At 40.7% G+C, this 15,299-nt stretch overlaps 1 protein-coding gene across 14 annotated transcripts in view; it reads left to right on the top strand.

The window, feature by feature from the left end:
- LOC138114469 (glypican-5-like) overlaps positions 1–15,299 on the top strand; it is a 391,856-nt gene that overhangs the window by 242,048 nt on the left and 134,509 nt on the right. For 12 of the 14 annotated variants that reach the window (XM_069023921.1, XM_069023914.1, XM_069023915.1 and 9 more), the window contains one exon: positions 2,343–2,463. In XM_069023921.1, coding sequence (XP_068880022.1) covers positions 2,343–2,463 — 121 coding nt within the window. Of the gene's footprint in view, positions 1–2,342; positions 2,464–2,552; positions 4,354–13,206; positions 13,228–15,299 lie in introns of those variants that run through there. The other 2 variants (XM_069023931.1, XM_069023923.1) reach the window with 2 other exon arrangements.

Raw genomic sequence — 15,299 nt, 5'->3', positions numbered from 1 at the left:
TTAAATGTCATTTGCCAAAAAACACCCCAGCCAACCCAGAGGTTTCTTTATGCAGTATTATAGTGACATAAACCTCTAGAGAAATTCCATCCAGTAGCTCTAACCAGGAGTTGAATGGAGAGCAGTCAAAAGCAGGGAAAAGGAAAACCCTTGCATTTTGCTGCTGTTGATGAGTTTCTGATGAGACAAAGCAGCACACTCAGGGAATCCCCAAACAGACTGGTAGAGGCCAGGAGCGGTCCCACTAAGTTTAATTTCTCTTGTATCAGAACTAGATGATCTCAGGAAGCTGTGTCAAGTGTCCCTGTACTTCTGCAGTGGGTCACCATGTGTTTGTTTTCACATGAATGAACTATGTTGAGCATTCAGCAAATATTATGATTTGTGAATAAAGGTAAAGGCAGGTAAGATGCAGCAGTGTTGTTCTGTTGTCCACATGAATTGATGTAGATGGATACAGTCCATACCAGCCTTGGCTTCAAAGTAGTACTTAAGCTGCATTCTTCCTGGGGACATCCATCCATCTGGGTCTGCTTCTAAGATCTGAGCCCTACCATCATTTTGGGTGTGCCATTGCATTGTGAAAATTTATACTTTAGATTAGTTTATACATATATGAGTCACATATCAAGAAAAAATAGAACTGTGTCTTTAAAAGGCTCAGTGAACAAAAAAATACCATCTCAGTGAAGAAGGTTTTCCTTAACATTTGTCCTCTAAATACTATCTGGCTATTTGGGCAAAACATTGATTTTTCTCAATTCTCTGTTCTATAAAATTTTTTTCTTTTTTTTTTCCCTGAGAAGTGACATTTATTGAGTTTACTGAAAAAGCCGGCCATTCTGTTATTTTTTTCTAAGCCACACCTTTAGCAGCAGTGTACAACAGTGTCTTCTGCCAGCAGTTTGCACAAATTTGTGGTTCATCCTAAATAAAACTAAGATAGGATGAATATATTTGGAGAGCTTGGTCTCCCCCCAGTTCATTCTGTTGCCTTTCTACAATAGAATTTGGGCCTTTTTTTCTACCTGGAAGTGCTGTCCTCAGCTTCAGCACAAATTGGTTTACAGTGAAGAATTCACTGATAGGAGAACATCTGGCATATCCAAGTGTGTAGGGATGATCAAAGTGAAAGATGTAGCAGGGTATGTCTCTAGACATTTCAGTCCAAAGGAGCAAAGCCAGTGGCTCCCTCACTTACAAAGATTCCAATTTTGAATCTTTAATGAGATCCTCCCTGGTGTGTGTTTGAGTCTGGGAGAGTTTGGTTTGTGAACAGTCACTTGTCCAGTTCAAAGCTGGCCATGCAAAATATCCCTGATCCCCTTTGTTACAAATGAGTGCTGAGCTGAGGGTTCCATAAAACCATAACTCTGAAAAAAACAGCTGCTCTGTAGCTCTGTGCAAGCTGTAGTCTGGTTGGAGGGGTTGAACTTAAATTGTACACAGATAAATGATGGAGCAAATGTGAAGGAGTCTGGATACTTCTAGGAAGCACTGCATTCAGCAAACACGTCCTGATGAATTCACCTCCTCAGCTGTGGTATAGACATGTAGAGAAGGAGAGACCAGGTGTGCACAACTCTAGGGTTTTCCCCATGAGGGTGCCTGGGTGGAGCCCCAGCCCAAGCAGGATTGAGAATACCTTGTGGGGTGTTCCTAGAAAAGACTGACAGGAACTGTTCAGTCAACAGTCAGTGAGAGAAGTGGGTGAGACAAATCTGTTGTTCCTCAGAAAAAGCAGGACTTGGTCAGAGAGAATTGCTGTGTGTGGCCCATGGCAGGTGGGGCTCCGTGGGGAGCTATGGTAGAGCAGCACCTGCTGCTTTATAGTGTCCCCAGAGAGTTTTTCCTCAGTGTCCCCAGCTGGTCTGGCAAGAGGACTCCAATTCACACTTTGATTATGAATCTTTTTCAAACCAGACTCCCCTTTCACTGAAATTTGCTTCAATCTTGTGCAATGTAATTTCCATCTTAAATTCCCCGAGTTTCTGAAATAACAAAAGAGTGAATTTTTGGAAGCTATCAGCCTTGATTGCTTCATTGAAGAACTTGAGAATGTTAGTTACAAAGGTTCAAATATTAAATTATGAATGAAACAAAACCTCTCCGTGGTTTATGAAATTGCTGTTGGTTTATGACTTGAATAGTTTAAAGTGGTAAATGATACTGCAAGAAACATTGACTTTTATCTGGTTGGTGTATTTAAAAACATAAATATTTATAAAAAAAATTATTCCCATTTACAAAACATTTTCTTTTTTGTAAGTCACCTGTAATACGGTTTTTGATTCTGGTGGACACGGTTCCAGTCACTGATGTGGTATTTTTCTATTTTTCAGTTACACCAGCAGAGTTGTTTCCAACGGACTGAAGGCACAAATTAATAATCCAGAACTGAAAGTCAGAGGATTGGACCCACTCATCAACAATTTAATTGAAAAACTTCAGCACTTTAATCAAGTAAGTAATTTTCCAAGATAAAAGCATTTTATCATGCAGCTGAAGGTAAAATCTCTAAGTGGTACTGCTCATCATATTCCATCTTCCAGGATTATAGGCCTGAAATAGCTGTGGTGTGTGTGGGTTTGTACAAAAGGCAGCTGAAGATTCCATTGTGCCAGCTGGGTTGTGAACTCCAACGAGGCAGAGTGACTTCCCTTGAAGTTGCTCCCTAGCTGTTGATGAACTGTCCTATAGCCCACAGCCCCAGGAGCACGGAGGAACTCCTGCTCCCCACGGTTCACACGGAGCCTGGGACTGCAGGCAGGTCATGCTGGTGCCTTTAGGAGTCCTGGGATACTCCTGGGTTGGAGGACTATCCTTTGTTTGTGCAGCTTCCTGCTCTTCAGTGGTGGAGATACAAACAGATCAAACCCAAAATGAGTCTGTAAGGGCATGACAACAGAATTATAGAGAATGTTGAAGTCAGGACAGAGGGTGCTCCAAGATGAATTAACCTTGTGCCTTGGAAAACATTTCTTTGACAGGCCTTCTTCTCAAGCCCCTCAGCCCAAAAGGAAAGATAACCTTCCAGTGGGTTTTTCAGAGATGTGATTAACGTGTGTCTGCCTCTGACATATATTTGGGTCCCTCAGATGCAGTTGGCATTCCTGGTGCTCCTGACATCTTCCAAAGCTGAATGTGTGATCCTCCTGCTAAGCACAGCTCTTTGTGAGCTCTAAAGCAGCGCCACTCCAAGTGAGCTGGAGCGAACAGATTTAACAGAGATTGATTTTCATTTAGAGCAGGTGTGTTTTCTTGTCAGCCTGGAAGAATGCTTACAGCAGTGTGTTCACAGCAGAGGTGTTTGCCCATCAGTCTTCTCGTCATCTTTCACCATTAAAGAGCGATGGGGATATAAATAGTAGGAAACCCACCCTTGTGGGTGGGGTGTGCAGAAAGAAGAGTAATCTGCACAGGTAAAACTGAGGAGGAATTTCTTAGTCAGGATGTGGGAGGTTGTTAAGGCTATGGCTGTGCCTGGGAGTCAGGGATTCATCTACTTGCTCCTGAGAAAGTCCAATCCTCCCTTACCTCTCATCAACCAACGGTGGCAAATCCATAATCTAAGCAGTAATTAGTGTTTTTGTTAAATCTTGCTTGGCTCTAATGTTTTTCTCCTGTTCTGAAGGCTGCATTTTAGAGATTCTTTGTATCACACCCTTTGATTTAACTCACCATGGGGGATTACAACAGCCAGTCTGGTGCAGTACTCAGTATTACAGTGAAATAGACATTATGTGGTCAGATTGATGAAAAGGATAATTCATTATTTATCTGTCTTTGCATGTTATAAAGTAGAGTGTTAATTTACTTTATAAATATTAGATATATCCATCTGTGTAATGGTCCTCTATAAACACTGACAATAGGAAATAGTTAGAAATAGATTAAATTAAAAGTAGTTGCGTATTGGAAATTCTATTTCTTTGTCTGCTGTAGAAAAATAAAAATCTGCCTGGTCTGAGCTGCATGCCAATTTTCTTAAGTTACATACATTTTAAAAACAGCTTCAAAAAGCATTTTTTAGACAGAAGAATAAAATCCAGCTCTTGGCTCTCTCTCTAAGTTGGAAGTGTTGCTTTCTGGGGCTTCTAACTCTGTGTTAGGAGAATATCATCATTAAGTAAATGCAACTCCCATCAGATTGAGGTGCTTAGCAATAATGGATTCCAAGGGTGAAGGATTAAACAGAATACTGATTATTGCCCTAAGATGGTTCGTTCTTAAGTACTTAGAATAATATAAAATCCTTTGATCATAATTTTAGTAAGATTTCTTTGGAGATCAAAGCATCAAAGAAGTTGCTAAATATCTAAGGCTTTCACATACAACATCAAACACGTGTAGCTGTTTTCTACTTCTTGGATTTTTGTTTCAGTTGCAATATTATTGTACAAATAAAAACTGACACTGAGAAGCCGATTAAATCAGGAGTTTAAAGTGTCATCAATAGGGCGTGTAGACTGTGTACAGTTCTACAGAATTCCATTACTAATTTTGTGGACAAATTGATTTTTTTCATAAAAATATATTTTAAAAATTTTTTTTTAGCAAGGTATGGGGTGAAATTTAAACACTGCTAAAATAAGGTGTTGTCTTTGTATCTTCTTAAGCACTTCACATTTGCAACACTGTTTGGAGCAGTACTTGCACACTGTGCACACAGAAGCAATTCCAGAGGGGCAGGAAGCCTGGGGAGCAGAGAGCAAAGCAGTGCCCAGAATGTGCATCATATGTGATTTGGTGTGTCTGGGCCCCAGCAATCTTCTACAACTTAAGTAATATTGCTAAACTATCCAGAAGAAAGCATTCTTGGATAAGAGAAAGATGTGGTGAAATTTTTAAAGGAATAACATTTTTGTCTCAAGAAAACAAGCTCCAGCTGTGCTGCATCTTTCCCTCAGGGAGCTTGGACCTGTTGGCTTTCACTCTCTCCCTCTGTTTTGCAAAGGTGTTTGAAATCAGAATAACCTGCTGCTGGCTCAGTTTGCTGAGGTTGGAGAGTGTTGTCAACTACAGCTACGTTCAAATCAACAGGATTAATTTTCCTAAAAGATTTGCCTTAGCTCAGCAACTCTTAATGATTTCTGGATCAAATCTAATTGCTGCTGTCTGTGATAGTTTCTTTTCCACCTTCTTCTTCCACTGCTGGAGCCCAGCTCCTCCTCATCCCTGAGCAGCCTCGGTTGCAGCCGGGCCAGCAGGATATGGCCACTGTGAGCAGGAGAGGCGTGGCACTGGCCAGGCAGAAGTGGCAAACAATTCCCTCATTCAAATCCCAGCCTGACAGGCTTTGCTGTACAGCAGCCCTTTCTTTGTTAGCTCCATATTACAACTTGTCCACAAAGGTAAAAGACCTAATAACTTCATTGATCCTAAATCCTGTGGATGTGAACAAAGCTGTTGTCCTGCTCTTGCTCGAGTTGGTGCATCCTAGCTCCAGCATGTTACAAATAATCTGTATGCAAGGCATCTTCCATTTCTGCTGTCATTTAGGCTGAAATGCCAGTTTGTTGGAGATTATAGCAGCTCCTCATTTTTTTTTTTCATCTGGGACTTAAATCCTCACCACATAGTTGTTGTTTTTTATATAAAATGATTATGCAAATAGCAGGCTATTTTATATCCACTTGGCAAAGCTGAAAGTAAAGTGAAATCTAGAGAATATTATTCAACAATTACTGTTATTTGCATCCCTGACAGATAAGGTGGTTGAAGGGTTTATTGTAGTGGCTGATTCACATATCAATAGAAGTACTGAGCTACAATTTACGGTAACTTTTAGTAATGCAAAAACAGATCAAGTGAAGTCCCAGGTTGATTTGGAAAAAATAGCAGAAATAACATCTTTTCCTCCCTCTTTTTTATGAATAGAACAGATGGGAACCCAAACTGATGGTAAACACAAAGATCACCCATTGCAACTTTTTTGAGTACTACTTCTTGCCACAAAATCACACTTAAATGTTTTAATATTTTTCTTCAGCCTAATGCTTTTCATAGTTCAAACTAAAATGGTTCTTAGGCCAAGGTTAAAAATCCTCAAGGATCAATTGCTCTAAAAAGAAATGAGAATGCTGGGAAAAGTGTGACTATACCTTTACTAGCAGAGAGGTATCAACATTCTCAAAGGATTATAATTCAGTAAGTATTATACAAGTTTGACTTACTTGGTTTTTGTCAGCCTAAATCTACTCTTGACAGGTTTTGTGAATCAGTGTGTTTTGCTGTTGTCAGAGATGAATACTTAGGGCATGGCTGTAGTTCAAGACAGTGCAATAACCTAGTGCAGAAAATGAGAGTAATGTCAAAGCAAATCTTCCTGAATGGGGACCCATGTATTTTATTTTTTTTCTCTGCCAAAGTCTCATGGATCTGCCAGCTGAACTAAGAAATGCATGTAAGTTAATTCCTTTCAGACTTCTATACAGAGGATTCCATTAGAGCAGAGTTCAAAGCAACAGCACTGAGATGTTTCATACCAATAATATGAGCCAGCCATAATTTAATCCTGAAAGTGAATTTAGTTGAGTTATACAATAGGGAATAATACAATAAATAATTTAAATAGTACTTAATTTAAAAGTGTGTATTTTTTTAGACATCTATAAAATTTATTACATTGTAGAGTTTTTAATGAGATATGAGTGGAGACAAGTTGGTTTGATTTTTAGCCAAAGTTGTAGCTGACTTGGAGTAGGATTCAGAATTTTCTGTTCTTTGTTTTATCCAGTGAAAGCAAGAAAGGAAAGGCAGTCACCGGAGAAAGACTTTAGCTTTCCTACTTCTATCCCCTGGTATTTCAAAGTCCCAGTAGGCTTAGAGGTAACACTGCTTGTCCCCCCCCATCCCTCCCCAAACCAGCCCTGTCACTCTCACAGAAAAGGGCATTTTCACCCTGCTCAGCCAGTGAAAGCTGCTCAGAATACAGCAGTGATGTAAGTTCTCCAGGGCAGCTTTTCCACGCTCTGGGACAGAGAAGCCTCAGAGATGAATCTTGCCTCAGCTTGTCTGCAGCCCAGGTAAAAGGGACATTTTCATTGAAGCAAACACCTGTGCCGCTGTGATGGTCCTTTTTGAATTCACATCACTGTGTAGGCATTAACAGCCCTCACCACCCTTGTCTCCTGAAGCAAACAGCAGTGATAATTTAATTAATACCACAGTTACTGGCTGATTAATGAACAGCACCAAGACAGGCATATACTAGAAAAAAATAAAGATAGAATTAATGAAACCTGAAACAATTATGTTTAAGATCTTGTGAAGACCAGGAAAGACCAAATGAACTATATATGGTTTTGTTTTCTTTTATTTCCTGCCCTGCTGTATAAAAATTGGTCGCCCTTATAAGTCAAACTACCACTTCAGATTACTTTATCAGTTACACAAAGTTTTTCATCCTGGTTTGTTTTTGGTTTTTTTTTTCGCCCAAAATGTTTGTCCTTATTAGATTCATGGGCAGTTTTTCTTCTCCCCTGATAAGTCAAACATGTTTTTGCTTCCAGATATAGATTGTGAATGTTTAGGTCCGAGATAAGTTATGATCTTTTTCATAATCCATATGCAATGAAACAATTCATCCCAGTGGCTTGAAACAATCCAGCTTACTCAAAGACTGAGAATAATCTTTCTCAGAGCGGTCTCTTCTGTATGGTTTTCTGTTTCTTAGGAAATATATATATATATTTATATATGTATATAAGCAGAGCATATGACAGTGATTCAGTCATTGGGCTGTTCATCTGGATCTCCTCATTCAGGGCTGGCAGCTCCAGCTTGTGGACAGTGGTTTTCCTTCTCTCCTCTTAGATTTTAAAAAGGACAGTAGTTTGGAAGCTCTAACCTTCGTTCTGTTGTGGCACTAAAACTCCTGTCAAACCCAGAAGTTTGTCCATGAATCAGAACAGGAGAGTTCTTTCTAGTCCAGCACACTGAAAAAACATCACTGGAACATTGTTTTATGGGCAGCTGTGTTAACATTGTAATTTGTTGCTAATGGAGGTATATATCATCCCTGGCTGAAATCAGTGAACTTTTGCTGGTCTGAGGTCTGCAGGTTGTCTGTTTGGTTTTGTTAAATATAGTGACTTGAGACATAATTAAATAATTTTAATTAGAATTGAGAAATTACCTTTTAATTAGAATTGAGAACTTGAGAAAGTACCTCTTCCTGGTACTAGAACCAGCATCAGGATTTCAGTAGAAACAGTAATGTGAAATACTGGCTCCACTAAAGTAGAATTTAGCATTTTAAAACAAGACAAATTTAAATCTCAGTGTAAATCCAGCATATCTTATTATGTGCTAGCAAATATATAATGCTAAAATGGCCTTTTATTATTCATGTGTTGTGTCTCAGAGTGTGCTGTGCTATTTGTCTTGCAAGCCTTCTCAGAAATTATTTGCCCAGATGGACCATTGTATGTTTTGTTTTGCTCATTGCAGGAAATTAGTCTTAATAAATCAAAATCACATCTTGAATCACAGTAGTGACTTGAGCCAAGTGGGGGAGAGGAGGGCAGAGCTACTGTTTCAATCTAGAACTGAGCCAAAGCATTTCACATACAGAAAAACCCAGCTTGAAGAGTCTTATTCTAAAAAAAATAAATATGGGGTCTGTCCCTTGGTGTGGGTGCCCAGTTCTTCTTGTAGCTGTTGAGTGCAACCTGAGCACTGGGAAGTGTTTTGGATGCTCTGGTGGAATTACTGAGGAGAGGATGGTGGAGGGGTCTGCTGTGACCTGACCAGGGGAAGGTGGGAACATGAGGGCTGGAGTGAGCACCCCAGGCCAGGCAGAGATGGGAGCATGAGGCATCTGGGGCATGAGGGAGGACTGGCAGGTCTTGGAGTGTGGGATTGCTGCCCAGGGCAGGGAGGCAGCCAAAAGGAAGCTTTTCCACCACTAATGGAGATGCTGTGGTTTCTTTCCACCCCACAAGCAATGCATCACTCTGGTAACTGCTCTCTCTGTGGTGTGGGGTGCTAACCAAAGTCTGCTGTGTTATTGTTCAACAACTGCTAGGAATTGTTACTGCTCTTGACCAGCACTGCCCCTTCCTGGGGGTCACAGAGGGGAGGACACATGGAGCTGGCCTGTTGGTTTGGATGGTAATTGATCTTTTATAGACAGAAAGTCAGCAGTCATCATTGAATTAATAAACTGAACTTACAAATTCTCTTTTATGTAAATACTTCTTTTGTTCTTTTAACCATATTTTTCTGATCACTCTAGTAATTGTGAGTTACGTACATTGTTCAAGTAATTATCATTAGAGGTGTGATCATGGTATTTACTTTTGATCTAATTCCTGAAGTACAATAACATGCTTATTTTTGGAGGTGGTAAGTTTAGCATAATAGGAAAGGAAAACAGAGATTTATTGTTTTCTTTAGGGTAAAGGTCTTCAAACTATTGATCATTGTCCAAAAGCAAGGACAGGGTCATTTTCCTCTCTTTCTGTTCCACTACTGAAGGGAGCAGACAGGCAGAAAAAGCAGTGTAAGAGAATAGGACTAAAGGCCATCTAAACCCTAGACTTTTTCTGTAAAGCTCAAGTGGAGCTGCACTGCTAGTGACAAGTGGATTAATGAATACTAAATACTGAAGTATTCATCCACTTACCAGCTAAAGCAAACAGTGTGGTTCCAGCAATAATTTGGGTTGTGTTCTAGCACAACTTGATGAATCAGACCTGGACTGGAGAAGCCCCAGCTCAGGTGTCCCTTTGAGAGGTTTCCATTACCTGGATGTCCAATGTGGCTGCCCAGTGCCAGCCCCAGAAGCTCCCTGCACAACCCAGCAACTCAGGAGCAGGTCATGGACAGCACCTGCAGCCCTCTGATTTGGGTTGCTTAACTGTGACAGCTTCATGTGAGATGTTTCTTACTTGTCTGCCCAGGCAAGCACCCTTTTAATCCATCTCCTCAGTGTAACTGCAGTGTGTAGGGAGTTAAAACGTGTGGATGTTCGGTGCCATGTGTGTTCATGTGATCAGTTATGTACTTCTTGGAGAGCAAAGGAAGAGCTAATGGTGTGAGGTGAGGTTGTCCACACTTTCCAGTGTCCCTGTGTGGTCTCTGAAGGAGAAAATAGGGCCATGAGCAAGGTAGAGGAATTCTTGATCTACCCTGCTCTTCTGTCAGTGTCTACTGCCTTACACTTGGAATTTAGAAAGCAAGCCTGAATACTGGAGAGAGGCCACGTGAGGAAGAGCTTTTCTCTTCTGCTAAGGGAAACATTCACAAGTAATGAGTAAATAGGAAAGACTAAAGGAAACAGTCTTTGTTTCAGGCAGAACCACTGCTGTGAAACAGCATTATTTGTCAATTTAAAGAAATTCAGTCTTAAAATAGGCCTATTGTGCCTCTGACACTCTTGCACTGTTTTGGTGTTGTGCACAGTACTTGTAAAGGTTTGAGTACATTACATCTCATACAGCCCTTAGCCAGGCTGAGAGGAGTTCACCAAAGTGAGAATTGATCCTAGGTTATCAGACTCGTTTTCCCAATCTCTTGATGAGTTCCTCTGCCAAGTTGGAATCAAAAAAGCAAGATGTGTGCAGGTGCATCAACCTAATCAGTAAAATCAAAAAATGCCAGTTTGACATGATCACTGTTGCTACTGCTCTTTTATCAAAAGCATGGTGCAATTCTGTAATGGCCACAGATCTTGAGCTTCATTTCAGTGTGTTCCCCAAAACAAGGGGCATCTCAGTGTTCTGGGTGCTGAGCAGGATGGTTGGCTGGGCTCTGCTACTGCAGGGAGGTCCCCTCCTGCCCTCTGCCCCACAAGCAGGCTTGGGAGGCTTCTGCCATCCTGACACGGAGACATCTCTCCTCCAATGTAGCTATTCCTGCTTCTCCAGGGAAACACTCCTCCATCAGTAGCATTAATTCTGTGTGGCTGAAATCCTGTGTTTTCTCATTTCACTCATCAGAATTCCCACAGTGAGCTTCCCATCAGATACCAGAGGCTGAGTGTTACCTGCCAGCCTTACCTGCCTGCTGGCTGCCACTAAGTGGAAGAGAACCATCTAGTAGGGAGTATCACTTTTATTTATAACTGTTTGTTTCTTATCTTTGTCTCCTTGCTTTTGTGTCAAGACTTGCAGGAGATTTGCAAAGAACATGAGTTCAACTAATACAAAAAGGTTTAGGAGGAATTGTACAAACCCTACCACACTCTAGTTTTCACTCTCTGTTACTTTTAGGAGCATATAGCTAGTCTTTAATTTCCTTACTTTTTTACTGGCCTTTCTTACCCATATTGAAATGTTTTGTTTCTGAAAATCAGCCTCGTTTGAGTCCATTTTAAAATAATTTGGTTAGTTTTATTATTTAAAGGCACAATAAACTGAGTGTATCAGCTGATTTCATTCTACTCCAGACAGTCTGTGCAGTTTGCTCCTAACTCAATTCAGTCCTGTGCAGGTACAAGGCCAGCATGTGGGCTGAAGAGGAAAACGTAGCAAGGAATGTCTTTGGTCATAGGAGACTATGGCATAGTTTTCCATAAACAGTGTTCTATCTGAACAGTTAGAAATCATGAAAATCAGCCCTTCCTCAGCCTTCAGTAGAAGTCTAGGTCCAAGCCAGCATTGTATGGGCTGGCTTACATGGTGCTTGAATGACAAAATGCAGAGACCCCCACAGAGCACTGATGGGAACGGCTGTCATGTAATAGTCAGTTGAGATTAAAGACTTTTTTTTTCAAAGTGCATTAGCAATAAAACTATTTTTAGAGGCATATATTTTAATTCTGAGTCTTCTATCATCTTGTACCAGCATTTACCAGACTGTAAAAGTTACTACAGAGTAATAGATAATTTGAGATTGGAAGGGACAGTCTGGAGACAGTCCAGCCTTCTGTTGAAAGCAGGGCTTTAGATTAGGTTATCCAAGGCCCTGTAAAAACAGGTCCTGCATAATTCCAGAGGGAGAGGTTCCATCTCTTCCCTGGTGCCCCTCTGCCTTGTGTTTCTTTGCTTGCTTATCTCTATGAAAATAAGTACACTAGTCTTAAATGCCTCAGTTCTTCCTGTTTATTGTGTGTATAGGGTTCGGCTTGAATTCAAGGACAATAAGTCTTGGGCACAGAATAGGCATTTTATACCTTTATACACTGAAATATGTTCTAGTGTATAAAGCAGGAGCATTTATGTGACTCAATAGTGGGATACCTGGAAGTTCCTGCTTCCTATAGGAAAACATCCAAAGGAAATGACAACCAAAGCAGACAGTATGTCTCCATACCTTGCATGAAGCAGATTCCTGTTGGAAGTCCAACCTGCCTGGATTCCCTCCAGCAAGGTGGACATAAATAAATGGAGAGTACTGATTAAGCAGCAGCCACTTCATTTTCAGAGCACAGAATTTGCATACACTGGCGGGTTGGAAGAAAATTTACTGTGCACATGGTGCTGGGAAAAGCCTGGGGTATTACAGTGAGAAGCCATTTGCTCATTACTGTGCTTTTGAATAGCAATGAGGTGTGTGTGTAAGAGCCTGTGTGCCACAGCTCTGGTGGGTTTGCAGGCATCTCTGCCTCCTGAACACAAATGGGACTTCTACCTTTGATTGTGATTTCATGGTGGAAAATGCCGCTTAAAGATTTGAGCTCTGTAGTCCTGAAAATGTCCAGGCCCTCAGTTTCTATGTCTCTAACCACCTCAGGCTTTGGCTAGCTGAAGTGTCTTGCATTGCAAATATGATTTATTTACTATGCACTGTTCAGTGACACCTCCAATCTATCCTGCTTCCTGGGACTGTATGCATTTTAAATGAGATAATACATTTATTTCATTTGCCTTTTTCCTGCATCTGAAATGAGCCTGTGCCTCAGTGCAGTTATGTGGGACTGGGTCTATTTGGGGCTGAGTATTCCCAGTCCCAGATGTCATGGATGAACTTGTCATTATGCAGAACAGTCACCCAGGAGACCACTGAGTTCCTTCAGAAATGGGGAGCCTTAGTGTTGCCTTAACACCAATAGCAAAGTGAGAAATGAGAGGCAGTGAATAAGACAGTGCCACTTCACATGTAGAAATTGCACACCTCCATCACAGTTTTGTCAAGCTGGCTTTTGAGCTGTGCAGAGACACCAGGTGTCACTCTGGAGGAAAGTCAGCCTTTCTTCAGGGAGGAGAGATGAGTCTGTTACCACATAAATCTCACACAAGTGCTTCCCCCACCCCAAAGGTTTGACAGCTGCCGGTGCTCAGTAAGCATGAGCCTCTCACAGACAAATGCAGAAGGTACCTGCCATGTTGCAAGGCAGCTGTGGAGTTCTCTGCCTCTTGCAGCAACTGAGCTCTCAAGAAGTTTATGTAGAAACGTTGGTGAGTGTTTGCAAAAGGTAACATTGGTCTAGTAAAGCAAACAAGACCCAGCATGTGTAACCATGCTCAAGCCCAGAATCAGTCTTTACCTGTGTCCCTAACTTTAAAGATGTAAATAATTCCACTGGCTATTCACACTGTGTGTAATTACAATTATATGCCTGCTCAGAAATAAAAAGAGACGCAGGGCTTGTGAGCCTTCTGAAGTTGAACTCTTGGTGTATTTGTTGGAGCAGATGCTTTCTTTGAGAGGATAAATGCAAATCGTGAGGCTTTTACTCTATCACCCTTCTCCATTAACAATAAAGGGAATCTGGGGAGGGTCCTTTGGCAAGGCTCACAGTAACCTCTGCCAGCCCACTCTCATTCAGCCCCCGCAGTTTTCTCCTCATCAGAAGCCTTTATTCAGCATGGCATTTAAACACACAGCTCACTCAGCCATCCTGTGTCAGTGTGTGAAGAAGTGTTTGTTTTACTGATGCTGAATGTGCTCCTGCCCAAGTGTTTGTGTGTGTCAGGCTCATGGGAGTGTGCAAACCACATCACGCAGAGAGACACCCCCAGAGACACAGGTAACGGGCTTGAATTGTTTTGAAGCAGCCACAATGTGTCCTCAGTCTTACACAGTTTGGTCATATCTGAAGATGAATTTAGGTTGGCCACATGATTTTAACATATGTAACTAAAAGAAAAAAAACCTGATGTACACAATCTGTTGTTTCCAACATTTAGAAAAGGTTTCCAGCTCTAATTTATTAATAATTCTGATATGGAAGATTTTTTTTCTATGTGATGAGGACTTTTTCACAGTTATAAAAGTACGTCTGATAACCAATTGAAGTGGATTCAAGTGATAGTCAAATTTGAGCAGGGCTTTTAATAGCCAGAAGCAAATAACTAGAATGTAGCCTGCTGATAAGGAAGCACAGAGTGTTTTGAATGCTGCCGTATGTCCAGATACAAGTAATCAGCCTTGCAAACAGAATCAGAAAGTGCTCAGCATCGTTTCAGGGCTATGTCTTATTTGCTTTCAGGACCTATAAGAGGAGTCTCTCACGGCAGTTTTTCAAAGTGACATGTTCATGGGAGTGAACTGGAGACAAACAATGTCATTATTGGATAACATAATGAAATATGGCTTGTGCTTCACTGCAGTAAAATGACACTGAGCCATATTTGATGTGGCATTTGGAATAAGAGAATCTAATAATATTGAATGGATTTCAGAAGGGTAAATGGAAAGCTTGAGATTTGTCTTAGGCCTTATAATTGGGGCTGGATGAAGTCACAAAGAGAGGGGAGAGGGCCGAGGGCAAGCTGCAGGCACTTTGAACCCCTTGATGAAGCTGACCATTTGTGCCAGTCCCTCAAATAAAAGTTTAATGATTAAGAGCTGTGTTGCATGAAGTTCTAGTCTCAAGGGTAATTCTGAGTCGTGCAGCACCATACAGAAGTTCTAACTGAGGTGTATAAAATTAATCACTTTGAGTATTAAGGTTCAATTTTGGACTTCAGTTAGAGTGTTTATGAACCATATGAAGCAATATTATACTTCCTTATTATAAAGATTATTTCAGTTATTGGTTAAAATACTTTTTGGGGTTTTTTTTTTTGTCTAGCTTTGCTAATCACTTCCTAGCACTTGGTAGACTACAAACTGCACACCAGTAATCAGCCATATAGATACTTTGTGTGTTGTTAATATGATATATTAACTAATAATCCAAACAAAATATAATAAATTGCTATTTAATTCTGAGACGGTCAAGCAGAACTAAATATATTGCATTACTTTGAAAATGTGAATAATTTCTTTTGGAAATAAGAAGTTTCTCTTTAGCTTCTAAGCGTAATGGTAAAAGTCATGAGTGCACATTCAGGAAATGGGGTTAGCTGATCATGAACCATCTCAGGTCAGTGGCAAAGGAAAAGCACTTTACAATTTCAAAGGCA

The sequence above is a fragment of the Aphelocoma coerulescens genome, chromosome 9 (assembly GCF_041296385.1).
Source record: "Aphelocoma coerulescens isolate FSJ_1873_10779 chromosome 9, UR_Acoe_1.0, whole genome shotgun sequence".
In the NCBI taxonomy this organism is placed as follows: domain Eukaryota; kingdom Metazoa; phylum Chordata; class Aves; order Passeriformes; family Corvidae; genus Aphelocoma; species Aphelocoma coerulescens.
The sequence above is the reverse complement of the archived record's forward strand: the minus strand, read 5'-3'. Positions and strand labels throughout refer to the sequence as shown.